Source organism: Dryas octopetala, chromosome 3, assembly GCF_963921425.1.
Source record: "Dryas octopetala chromosome 3, drDryOcto1.1, whole genome shotgun sequence".
NCBI classification, from domain to species: domain Eukaryota; kingdom Viridiplantae; phylum Streptophyta; class Magnoliopsida; order Rosales; family Rosaceae; genus Dryas; species Dryas octopetala.
The window spans coordinates 26,355,088-26,368,010 of NC_141368.1; the positions used below are offsets into that span (position 1 = coordinate 26,355,088).

The 12,923-nt window shown below is 35.0% G+C and overlaps 2 protein-coding genes across 4 annotated transcripts; one reads left to right on the plus strand and one right to left on the minus strand.

Moving 5' to 3' along the window:
* The first annotated feature begins 648 nt into the window (after positions 1–648).
* LOC147292112 (uncharacterized) lies at positions 649–1,263 on the plus strand. Its single transcript, XM_086236130.1, has one exon. It carries the CDS (start codon positions 649–651, stop codon positions 1,261–1,263), a length of 615 nt encoding a protein of 204 aa, XP_086092256.1.
* A 4,789-nt stretch (positions 1,264–6,052) lies between these two features.
* LOC147292113 (LOW protein: PPR containing protein) lies at positions 6,053–12,603 on the minus strand. Of its 3 annotated transcripts, none has more exons than XR_015121210.1 (4): positions 12,208–12,603; positions 10,407–11,502; positions 9,664–9,803; positions 6,053–6,097 (listed from the first exon to the last, which is right to left on the minus strand). XR_015121210.1 is itself a non-coding variant. In XM_086237041.1 (3 exons), the coding sequence occupies exons 1-3, from the start codon at positions 12,544–12,546 to the stop codon at positions 9,781–9,783; spliced, it is 1,458 nt and encodes a 485-aa protein (XP_086093167.1). In that variant the 5' UTR covers positions 12,547–12,603; the 3' UTR covers positions 8,464–9,780. The 3 variants fall into 3 exon arrangements, 1 of the variants encoding a protein (XP_086093167.1); XR_015121209.1 differs by lacking the exon at positions 6,053–6,097 and adding an exon at positions 8,093–8,454; XM_086237041.1 differs by lacking the exon at positions 6,053–6,097 and having other exon boundaries at positions 8,464–9,803.
* Positions 12,604–12,923: the final 320 nt, after the last annotated feature.

The window sequence follows — 12,923 nt, forward strand, 5'->3', positions numbered from 1 at the left end:
TTTAAGATTTAATATTTAAAATTTATACTAAAAATGTAATTAATTAAATAGAGATTTGAAATGGCATAATTTTAAACTAAACGTAATATTAGCACATAAAATATAAGTAGAGTATTCATACTTGGGGAAGGTGGTTCTAAACAACCATTGAATGAACCAATGTGTGCAACTTTATTGTGCATGTAAACAGTATAGGAGCAATTTCACTCTATCGGTTAACATAATAAATAATATACCTTTGACCAAAAAACATAATAAATAATATAATAAGTCGGATATGAGAGTTGAGGTTTGGAAATTGAAACTAAATATCATTTTGAACTAAAATTAGCATATCATGTTAAACAACCACTCATAAATCTAAAAAACTTAACTATTAAAAAATAAGTTAACAACATCTATGATCTATCAAGCTAGCCAGCAATAAAACAAGACCTTTTATGGTGACTTGGAACTGGCATCTAATTAGGCCTTCTACTATGCCACCTGAAAATGTGACCCAAAACCCATTTTGGGTCACAAATGGGTCACACCTTAACACTATGGGCCGGAAAATGTGACCCAAAAGAGGGAGTAACCTAAAGTGTAACCCAAATCCGGTAGAGTGGGTTGCACACCTCACCAAAAGTGACTGCAGCACTGCGGGTGATGGCATATGGCATTCCATATGATTTGGTCTCAGAGTCAATGACCATTAGCCAAACCACCATACGACAGTCATTCTTGAAGTTCGTGAGAGCCATCACTGACGTCTTCGGACCAGAGTATCTCCGGAGGCCTACTCCGACCGATTTGAGAAAACTTTTGCGAAAGGGGAGCCGTAGAGGATTTCTGGGTATGATTGGTAACTTGGATTGCATGCATTGGGTATGGCAAAATTGCCCAATGGCCGAGCAAGCTGTTTACCGTGGGCATTATCGTGTCCCAACAGTTATCCTTGAAGCCGTTGCTGGGTACGACACGTGGATATGGCATGCAAATTTTGGTATACCTGGGTCGAATAATGATATCAATGTGCTGGACTGTTCTCATCTCTTTGATGATATGATTTCCGGCCGAAATCACAGGGTGAAATTCACTGTGAATGAGATAGACTACACCATTCCATACTTTCTTGCAGATGAGATCTACCCTCAATGGTCAACTCTTATCACTACATTGCACAGTCCCGTTCTTCCCCACCATAAGTTGTTTGCCGCTCGACAGGAGGGATACAGGAAGGATGTGGAGAGGGCGTTCGGAATTTTAAAAGCCCGGTGGTAAATTATAAAACGACCTGCTCGTTATTGGCGTCCGATTGAGCTTGGGTATATCATGAAGGCGTGCATAATATTGCACAATATGATCGTGGAGGATGAGCGCCCTGAGGATGACTGTAGGGATGACCCAATAGACCCAGAAGCGAGCACTAGAAGGGCAGAAGCTGAATACGAAGGTGTAGAACCATGTCCGACCGGTGCCGCTCCATCATCATTACCTGAGATGAATATTCGTCGGAATTTGCTTAGGGATCGAAATGTCAATGAATCCCTTAAAACCAATTTAATTGAGCACATCTGGATCCGAGAGGGGAACCCACCACTTGCCCCAACCCACTGAATCATCGTGTTGTTTTTTCTTTGAATCATCGTGTTGTTTTTTCTTTAAATCATCGTGTTGTTTTTGTTTTTTGTTTTTAGTCATCGTGTTGTTGTTGTTTTTTCTTTAAATCATCGTGTTGTTCTTGTTTTTTATGATTGTTGAAGTCCCGATGTTGTAAGATTATGTTGTCTAATTTATGAAATTTTCTTATTTTAAATATATTCAATATTGACCTTATTTTAAAGATCTCATTAAAATAAGACCAATAGAATAATTTTTATTATATTTTAAATTTTAAATGATCCATTAAACATCACTTAATCAATATTAGGCATATTTTAAATATGTATAAAACACTGTAACCCAAAATGGGTCACAGCACCAGTGAGAATTTGGTCACAACACTATTTGTGACCCAAAATGAGTTTTGGGTCACAAAAAATGGGTTTACCATAGTGGAAGGCCTTATAGTACTTGATCTTAAATTTCAAACTCCTATTATAAAAATCTTAAATTTAATATTAATTGAGTAAAAACCCAAATCGAGACGAAGAGTGAAGACAATAGCGAAGTCAATGCATTGGAAGAAATCTAGCTGCAGTTCCACTCATTTAGGGAATGAGCCAGCTACTTAAATCCTCAGTCTTGGGTCGCTCAGGTCCTAGAGAAGAAAGATTAATGCCGTTTGGTTCAAAAAGCAATCATATATTACATCATTGTGAAGACTAAACTATTTATTTTTTCATGGAAAAGTACTGTTTGTTAATTTGTTGAATGAGGTGAACTTGAATGGTGTGGACGAAATATCGACTCATAGTCTCATAGTTTACGCAATTTCTTTAGTAACCTCCTGTCCATTTTATATAGATGAACTATAATTAATTCTTGCATAAAGTAATTTGCACAGGTATATAAGTATATATTATTGGGTATATATGTATAAATATTAGCATTTTTGACTAATAAGGATCCAGTTTTTTTTTTTTCGTTGAAATTTCATTTTATTGAAGCAATCTAAGGAGGATTACAATCAGCAAGCACATGAGGCTCAAGCCAATTAAGAAGGGACTAAGGCCACCTAACTTAGCAGAAATTCATTTGTCATGTTTGAACTCTAAAAGTGTTGTGGCAATTTTTCATTTGTCATGTTTGAACTCTGTAAGTGTTGTAGCAATATTTCATTTGTCATATTTGAATTAACTCTGAAATTCATTTATTTGTAACAGGAAAAAAAAAAAAACTGTTAGTTATACACCACATCAATTTGTGTCAATTTATTCATATGCTATATCATCATGAATTCTATTCTAGCAAGATTTAATTTCTTGATATATATTTTGATGGTATCCGATCCTTCTCAACATTTGTCACTTGTTACTTTATAAAGAACCTTCAATCATTGAAAATGTCACTAATTATGATAAGGCAGTTCACAAATTTACTCACTATGACTCCTATTTTAATTTTTTTCCTTTTGCTAGTGTGCACACTTGATTACGTTTTTCTTTTTTCTTTTGTTTATGGGAGAATGACATTTAACCGTAGGGCAACTTGTCTTTGAGCGATGTCATATGAAAAGTCTGATCCCCTTAAACTTTTAATTAATTCCTCATTTGTTCTTTTGCTCAAAAGATAGGGTCAACACCAAAATGATTAGCTAGGAGGCCATCCATTCTAATACTATTCTCCTTCAAACATGTTTATCTTTTAATTCTTTATTAAATGTCTTTAATCTTTAATGCAGAAATGCTGACATGATCTCTCCGCTCTTGCATAAAAATAATTATGTCTACAAACATAAATAACAGAACACGAATGAAGCTTAGAATTACTTAAATATTTATGATCTTACACATTAAATCTTGAGATGAAGTAATGTTGCATGAAATTTGAAAATGTAAGACATATGAATATATGATAAATCATAAGATAGTAAAGCTTTAAGGCTTAATTATCGATTTACCACCCAAAACTGTAACTCATTCCCACTTTGCTACCTAAAAGTTTTTTTGTCTCAGATTACCACCTCTAACTTACATCCGTGTTCTATTTTACTTTGTTCCGTCAACAATTCCGTTAAAAATGAGGATCTGGCCGTTAATGCTGACGTGGCGCGCTGGATGTGCGCCATGTTTCACATCTTTTCTTGTATTGTCTGATTTTTTTTATTTTCCTATTTTTATAAACTTTGAAAATTAATTAAAAATAGCTCCGAACTTAGAAAAATACACGGAAAATTCCTATTGACTTTTCTTGACTAGTCCTAATTTACTATGGGGTCAAAATGCCAATTTTCCCTCTAAAAATTTCTAGAAAATTTGGAAAGTCCAAATTTATTTCTAGAAAATTAAAATATTCTAGACTCTTTGGAAATTCATAGGATAATCTCCCGAACTCCAAAAAATATGAGATCTGCACCGTTAGTCTTCTAAAAACTAACAATACCTTTCTCGTGAACACTTGCTACCCAAAAGACCTCTCGGTCTTAGAGGAAAATAAATTTCTCTATAAAATAAATTCTAGAAAAATGCTAGAATTTCTGTAAAGTCTCGAAATAATTCTCTAAAACAGGCTTTTGGTAATTTTCAAAATATTTTTGAGAATTTGTCCAAGAGTTTACAAAAATTCTAGAATTTATTTAATAGAGGGAAATTTATTTTAATTTTTTAGAAATAAATTTAGATTTTCTAATTTTTTGGAAATTTTTAGAGGGCAAATTGGTAATTTAACCTTATAGTAAATTAGTGCTAGTCAAGATGAGTCCGTAGAAATTTTTCGTGTATTTTTCTGAATTCGGAGCTATTTTTAATTAATTTTAAAAGTTTATAAAAATAAAAAAATCTGAAAATAAAAGCAAAGATGTGACACGTGGCACGCATCCAGCGCGCCATGTCAGCATTAACTGCCAGGTCATCATTTTTAAAGGAATTGTTGACAGAACAAGGTAAAATGAGACACGGATGTAAGTTACAGGTGGTAATCTGGGACAAAATATCTTTCAGGTGGCAAAGTTGGAATGAGTTACAATTTTGGGTGGTAAATCGATAATTAAGCCAAGCTTTAATCCCCATGATATCATCTTTAATTTGGGAATTTCTAGCTTTTTGGTATTTTTTTCCTCCATCTTTTGTATATGATTGTTTAAGAGCTTACAATACGTCTCACATTCATTCTTTATCATTTTGTTAGCCGTGTGGATTTTTTCTCATAATTCAATAGAGAATTAGAGAGATCTTGCAAAATCGACCCTTTGACAATGACCCGAAAATACCCGAAAAGACAGAGATTTGAAGCCCTAAGAAACTTACATATTTGGAGTGTGGAACTTCATAATTCTTGGGCATACTACTTTTTCTTGTCAATATCTATCACATCACGATATCAACCATCCATGGAGTAAAAGTGCAAAATAACAAGAAGAAAGAGGAAAAACAAAGATATATATATATATATATATTGTATCACTCATTTCCCAATAATTGATATCCTTAGTTGATTGTTAATTTTCACATCAATCGATCATTACCTTAGCCAATGAAGTAATAATAAGCACTAGAAACTAGTACGTATTATCTTTTACTAGTTGGCATTGCTTTTGTCTTCAGGGCAATTGTTGGATTATTCATTAATTTTTTAAAATTTTCCTAATTCATTTGCACGCATTCAGTTACTAAATAATTACGTACTCTAATTTTTACATCCACATTTTTTTCTTCTTATTTTTGCATTCTAGTATTTTGTATATAGTTTATTGTTTTATTACCTTCTTGCATGTTTGCAATGACGAGAAAAACTTGCATATCACAATGATCTCTCTAAACTTCTCTCTCTCTCTCTCTCTCTCCTTTTGCCTCTCTATAATGGAGACATGCAAGTTTCTCTTTTACAATGATTGTTTCCCAATAATTGAAGCCAATATTAATATTTCCCACATTTGTGGAATTCTAAATAGTGCTTCCGCCTTGAAATGATTGCTTTTTGATTTCATAGTCCTTTTTTTTTTTTTTAATCTTTTTCAATCTTTGGCCAAGAATTATTTTCCATATGAATGGATAGATATTCCCTGTTCCATTTCCTGTGTTAATGTTGGAACAAAGGTAATGAGTAGCACTTTGGCCCATGACTCTGACATTATTTGTGAATGGACTAATTGTTCCATGCATCAATGATGTCCCTCTTATAAGAATGTGATGGTTTTCTCAAACCCTCAATGTGATGGGTCTAAAAGTCTCACATTAGTCATCAATGTGTTTAGTGCATACAAGAAGAATAAGGTTACAGGACCATATATTTTTTCAAATCAAATTACACTTTTGATCCACATAAGTCTAGTTATTTCACACTTTAATTAGTTTAATGGTTCAAAAGTTTTTAATCAAATACATCTGATTTATTTTAGTTTGCAATTAAAGTCAACTTTGGCAAATTTGTTGCGGCTCCATACCAGCACGAATATGAGTATTTTGTTCATTTTACGTAGGATCTCATTTCAATTTAAAGTCGCCATGTCGCTGCCCTATCATCAAATCATACAAAAAAACTAACAAAATTAATGAAATTACGAATTTAACTATAATTGCAAACTAAAATAAATACAAAATTTTTGAATTACAATGAATAAAGAAAGGGATTATCCCAACAGCATAAACTGAAGTGTAATTCAACCAATTTCTTACCCCATTAACTGCCCATATAAATATTATATGACAGTCAGTATGAATTAACAACTAATCATAATAATTTGATGTAATAGATGAGTTTTACCTAACTATAGTCCATTAATATAGTTAGAAAATATGATCCCTCTAACATAATTCTATAAAATTTGTTATCATCACCGAAAGACTGCTCTTGTACGAGTCTAACCGTGGCAAAGGAGTTCACACGTGTGAAACAACAATCTCTCACGTGCCCTGGACCCCTGGAACCCCTTAATAAGTTGCTTTCATGATTAGCCGCAAAGACCATAATCCGATAAGTATGTTGTCAAATTCAGACTTTTACATGCATTCAAATGAACTTCAGCTGTCAAATCATTAGGGTTTGTTGATGGCTACACAGTCTCCACTAGAAGCTTCTTGCTTTTTAGGGTTGGGGGATCAATTAATCGGTTTGGAAATTTTGAGTTTTGACCAGTAGAGACGCTAACTAGGTCTTTTCATATATTGACTCAATGATGCCCTTTAGGACCCTTGCAACAGCCCCACTGCTATATTTGGTTTGTATTAATTCCATTCACACATGTTTTCAGTTTCCCTACATAATTATTGTTAACAAGGGTTCATACAATGCATGAGATTACTGGAAAAATTTAACATGAAACCACATGTGATATAGACACAATTTACTCTTAGATATTGTCAGGGTTCATCTTTTCCCTATTAAAGTATAGTTTTCTACCATTAGATCTGGATGTGTCAAATGCAATTACTATACCACAAAAGTTCTCGAGATTGGTAATACAAATAATTGTCTGCTTAGAATATCAAGGCATGAGATTTGTGACTGATTTCAATTCTAATGATTAATGAGGAAAGAAGTACCTTCATGAAGAGGTAAATCAGATTGCGGATATTTTCACCAAGCTTATTGATCAGTAGTTCTGTACACTCAAGTTCAAATTTGCATATTTGAAAGAGAAAAAAAAAAGAAAAAAAAGAAAGAAGAAAAATTGGTTTCTGAGTGCAGTTATTAAAATGGTGAGTGCATATAGAACTCTTCATCCAAACATTCAATTGAAGGCTATTTGAAACCCAGGTGCCATTCTCTACCATTGCCTCAGCCATATCCAACTGCAAGCATCCATCTCTGATTGGCCAACGCAGTGGATGAGCCTAAGAGAATTTGTATGCTTCAAGAACGGGCTTTGGCCCATATGAAAGGACTCTAGTGCCTTAAGTGAGAGGTCCAAATATTCTAAGCAAAACGAGCATTGTCTGCATACATGCAAGGTTTTTTTTTTGTTTTTTTGGCTAGGCTGTATACATGCAAGGTTGATTCGGGAGTCTACTGTGTTCTTGTTTTCTTAATTTCTCCTCTTCACCCCAATATACTTAAATTACGTTCAGGTGCAAAGGCTAGAAATGGAGCGTAGCTGAGACTTCTAACTTGGGGAAGAAAGAGATGGATTTGAATGTAGAACATTTTGTGTCGATGGTATGTATTTTGTAAGTGCTTTGGTATAATAATGATTTAATTGAGGTTATTTGAGGAATATGAAGATTGTGTAGAGTAAAACTCGTTAAGAAAAATGGTGGTAAATTGGTAATTATGATAGCAATTATGTGGAAAATAGGAAAACCCAAGAAGTTTACCTTAAGTAACATTGCTAGGGGTGGATAAAGGTTTTGAGCTCTTTGTTCAAGTATCAACGTAATGAAGAAAAAAACCCCTACTTTGATATTGATTACCCCTGGTGAAGTTTGTCCAGCAATAAATAGGCAAATAAAATAAAGGAAGTTTCAGATCTTCCAAAATAAAATTCATTAGTCCACCATATGTAGCATGTTTTGTCGATAACAAAACCTTTTTTATTTATTATAAACACATATCTTACTAAAATGCTATAAATAAAAGTACAACCATAGTGCACAAGCAACCAACCAGCTACTATAAACACCAAAATACATTCCCCAAAAAAAAAAAAGTCAAGGAAAATGCAAAGCAAGAGAAAACTAAAGACACCAACCCCCTTCGAATAAGTATGATTCATGGGTAAGAAAAATGAGGCCGAGACCCCACCCCCCGCCCTCTCGGCAAAATGTTTTTCAACAAACATAGCACATCACATTAGCTTCTAGAAACAGTTACATCAAAGCTTTAGAGTACCAAGGCAATGAAGAAACAGATGGTCTATAACTTTCTGCTCCCATTCTGCACATAATGACCAATATGGTTATGTATTTACATCAAATCCTCCTTTGGATAACGTCACAAGTGTCTACCCTACCATGAGCAATAATCCATCCCAAAATTTGTTAAGATGGTACTTTTGCCATTCAAATCACGTGAAGAGAGTTGAAAATGAGGGGAGATGATTCATCAATTTATCTGCTAAAGGAAGATGTACACAAAAACACCGGACAACTCAAGCTTCTAATAACTTCTACTAAATCTACTAGATTGTAATGACCCTTTTCGAATGATAGAGAAAAGAAGAAAGTTCCCCATCCTCCAAAACATTCAAGTTTAAGGAAATTAAAATTCCAGCTTACTGGAAAAGAATAATCAACAGACATATTGACAATTGGAATTTATGAGAGTTATTAAGTCTATAAAGTACAGGAGTTCCTAAGAAGAATCACATTTCTTTTGTCCAAATTTCCCATCCCTAAACCACCCTTTTCTCAGGAACAAGAAACAACTTCCCAAACAATCTCTTTTACGGTCTCGACCCCCTCCCACAAAAAGTCTCATTAATTTCTCGAACCTTTTTAGACACTTTCCTTGGAATTTTAAAAAAGAATAGGTAGTATGTTGGTGTATTGTTTAGAAAAGATTGAATTATAGTGAACCTACTTCTTCATTAAAAACCTTTTTTTTCAAACTCTAATATCCTCTCCACTTTCTCCATGACTGGATCCCAACAAATCACAGCTCTAGGATTTCCATTTAATGGAAACCCCAAACATTTCATAGGCCGACTTTCCAAACTACAGCCCAATCTTGGCAGATAACAAAACAATTAACTTGAATAATTGGAGAAATTGCAGTTTGCATAGAGGGAAATTTCAGCTGAAGTCCTGGCAGTCCAATCTGTATTAAAATGAATTTTATTTGGAGGCACAACCCACCTAGGTAAATTCAGCATGTTGACACTTGGTTTGAAATGGAAAAACAAAAGAAAAAAGAAAAAAGAAAAAAGAAAAAGAACAACAAAACTCTATTCTTGGACTTTAGCATAGGATGAAAAGCACCCTGTCATCCCTCTAACGTGGTTTATGAAATACCAAGACAAACATAAAGTTTCTCAGGATACACTCAATATTTTTCCCAAATCACATTCAGCAGAGATTACTAATAAAAACAGAAACAATGTGAGTGTGATTTGCAGATAAGTAGAGGAAAAGGTGTTATGAGTACCTGCTAGGCTGCTATAAAGGTGGACACATGTAATCAACATTTTGTCCGAGTTTTAACCCATCCTAGAAGTTTGCATAGTCCACATTTGAAGATTGCTTTTTCAATATAGTGAACATACTAGCATCCAATCAACCTTGTCCCTGAGAAACACAATGCTTTATCAAGGTGCACTTAATAGGGGAATTGCGTTATTAGCACTAAGCCATGATAATAGTATAAATAGAGGTGACTTTCTGAAGACAGTGTTAGCATATTGGTAAAGTCTCATGGCTTCATACCAAGAATTCGAATAGAAACCCACCTTTACTGAGGTTAAGGAGTTTTTATGTGATAGAAGAGAACCACTTATTATTCAGCCATAGGCAGCCTCTAGTAGAACAAAGAGAAAAAAAAAGTTTGTTTGAATTTAGATCTTCTGGGCTCTTGAATATTAGTAACTATACATTAAGTCTAGCGGCTGAGTGCTGAGTTGAGGGCCATCCCTCAACCATTCAAAATTACAAATACAAATATTGAAGAATCCCTAACAAACCCAACATTTAAGCTGAGTCAGTGCCACTCAAATTGGTGATAAAAACTCAATTTGAACTCCCTCACATTTTTAGGCCTACCTCATGTGAGGGTTGACTAGAGAAACACAGTAACTTCAGAAAAAGCTAAGTACAATTAATTAGTTGCAGGAGAGTTCCCAAGTGCAAAGCAATTGACAAAAGTTATATAAAGCGGAAGGCATTTTAAGATACCTGAATTTTCCTTGGTGAAAATCATTCTATTCTTTACATCTTGAGCAGCCTCAGTCATACCTTGTGTATTGTAGGCTTGGATCATGGTAGCAAAGGTAATATGGTCAGGCACACATTTTTTCTCTTTCATTTCTAAAAACAAATCGCCCATCTTTCTTACATCACCCGCCCGACCATAAGCACTAATTATACAGTTAAAAAAAGGTGTATCCAATATAACATCAGAATTGTCTACTTGCCTCAAAATGGAATCAACTTTACTTATATTTCCAGCTTTGCTGTAAGCATTAACAAGAGAACAATAGGTGATAGAATTAGGCTTAATTCCCTGATGCTTCATTTTTCTGAAGTACTCATCCATCTTCTCAATATTTCCAGCTTTTCCAAATGCCTCAATTACAATATTATAAGTGACAATAGTTGTGGAGAAATACCTTTTCTCCATAAACTTCATAACAGACACCATCTTCTCATACATTCCTGCTTTCCCATATGATTTAATCAAGATATTAAATGTCTTAAGGTCTGGCCTTATTCCCATCAACTGGAATTCATCATACCACTTCTCCATCTTCTCTATCTGCCCACTTTTCCCATAAGCCCCAAGAAATGAATTTAATGTGAAAACATCAGGAAGGTAGCTGCCACTTTCAATCATATCTGTCAACGAGTCCTCCATCAGTTCAAACATTTCAGCCTTACCATATCCATCAATAAGAGTATTGTATATAATTGCGTTACATCCAATCCCCAGATATGACATCTCAGCAAGAACTTGTTCAATCAGATCAGGACGATGGAATTTGGTGCAGCAATTAATAAGAATAGAATACGTATATACATCTGGTTTGCAGTCAGAAACTGACTTCATATCATCAACCATAGAAAATGCCTTGTCAAGTAGGCCACTTTTGCCATAAACACTAACAAGGGCTGTGTAGACGTCAACAGTAGGTTTGAGCCCATCAGCTAACAGGAGCTCGAAAAGCAAGCTGGCCTGCTCAGGTTGCCTGCACTTTCCTAGCATCATAAGCAGTTTAGTGTATGTTTGGCATCTTGGCTCATACCAGTGTTGGTTACGTAGCAGTCCAAAAATCTACAGAAAGGAACCATTGTTTTATATCAGAAACAATTTAAATCCTGAACAAAAGGCAGAAATAAAAGACTCTTAAGAAATCTGGTGGCATGTGGTTAAGATTTGAAACAAAGATGCTATCAATAGCATTGTCAAACTTTTGTAGGGGAACATTTTGATATGACCAAAGGATATTAAAATCTAACCGTTTGCACAATTAACCAAATGTTCTGGGATTGAACCATAATACTGGGATTCCACATTAAAGAACTGGAACATAAAGATAAGAACAAATTGCAGCTATTAGCTTATTTATCATCACCATACACTTATTTACTAACAAAACTTTCTAGAAAGCAGACTTTTCTAGTTTTCTTATATTTTCCTCAGAAAACCAACTGAGAAAATTGAACTTCTAATATACCCAGAAGCCTTAATTCAAAAACCATAAAATCCCACAAATCTAAAGAACATTAATTCTCCCCATGTCTCAGGCCACAAGGCCCACAACTAATCCTGCACCCCAAAAATAAAGTTGCCAACTTTTCATTTCAAAGAGGCTGTCACACTTACACTCTCATTACTTACCTCACTATTTCTAATAAAATAAACAGAGGCTGGACTTACTTCATAAACCCAAAACCCAAACAATTAAAAATCCAACATACACAGAAACCAAAACCCACACCCGAAACAAACAGAAGAAATGAAAGAAGTCCCACAAACCTTGAGAGCAGTCTCCCACAGATTGTTCCCAATGGCCTCATCCAAAGCCTCCAAAACAGCCTTAGGCCAAAGATTATTGTACTTCTTGGAGTTCAATTTCCTCCCAATGTTTCTAACAGCAGCGTCTGTTCTCAGAATCCGAGAAAGCTCCTTCTTGGGGTCCTTCTGGAGGCCTATTGGAGACGGGTCGGAGCTCCGTTTTGCCAAATGGAGACAGTGGATTGGTGGCTTCGGTTTGTGGGTATGTTCACCGTGGAGTGTTAAAGAATATGTGGTGGCGGTTAAGGAAGTTGAGGGAGAGAAGCGCAGGTTAGTGGGATGAAGGAGGTGTGGCTCCATGGAGCCGGTGGTGGTGGATAACCAGTCAATATAAGATGATTTTGAAAGAATTCATGTTTGCTTATCAAGAGTTGTCAGTTAATGTTGGTGAGAAACTTGGACTTTAAGGATTATCATGAACGAAATAGTGTAGCTGATGGGCTTTGCCTTTTATGGGCTAAACTTTGGGCCTGAGAAGTGTCTTTCTAGATCAGCCTCCCCCACAAATTGCCCACCTCCATTCAATTTGGATAATCAATTTAGCAAGCTAGTCCATTTGGATCAAGGTGGAGCTAGCTTAAATTGTGAGATGATATTTGAAGGATGGCTCAACTTTAGAATCATGTTTGTAATCCCAATCTCACATTCGTTTTGTAACAAGTCATCAATTTGCTATA

Bases quoted from the DNA above. Each gene is read 5' to 3' on its own strand.
- LOC147292112 (XM_086236130.1), top strand. From the start codon at position 649: ATGGCATATGGCATTCCATATGATTTGGTCTCAGAGTCAATGACCATT.
- LOC147292113 (XM_086237041.1), bottom strand. From the start codon at position 12,546: ATGGAGCCACACCTCCTTCATCCCACTAACCTGCGCTTCTCTCCCTCA. The intron at 11,503-12,207 runs GTTTGTGGGACT...TCCTTTCTGTAG, and splicing joins TGTGGGAGACTGCTCTCAAG to ATTTTTGGACTGCTACGTAA. The intron at 9,804-10,406 runs GTATCTTAAAAT...TGTGTTTCTCAG, and splicing joins TTTCACCAAGGAAAATTCAG to GGACAAGGTTGATTGGATGC.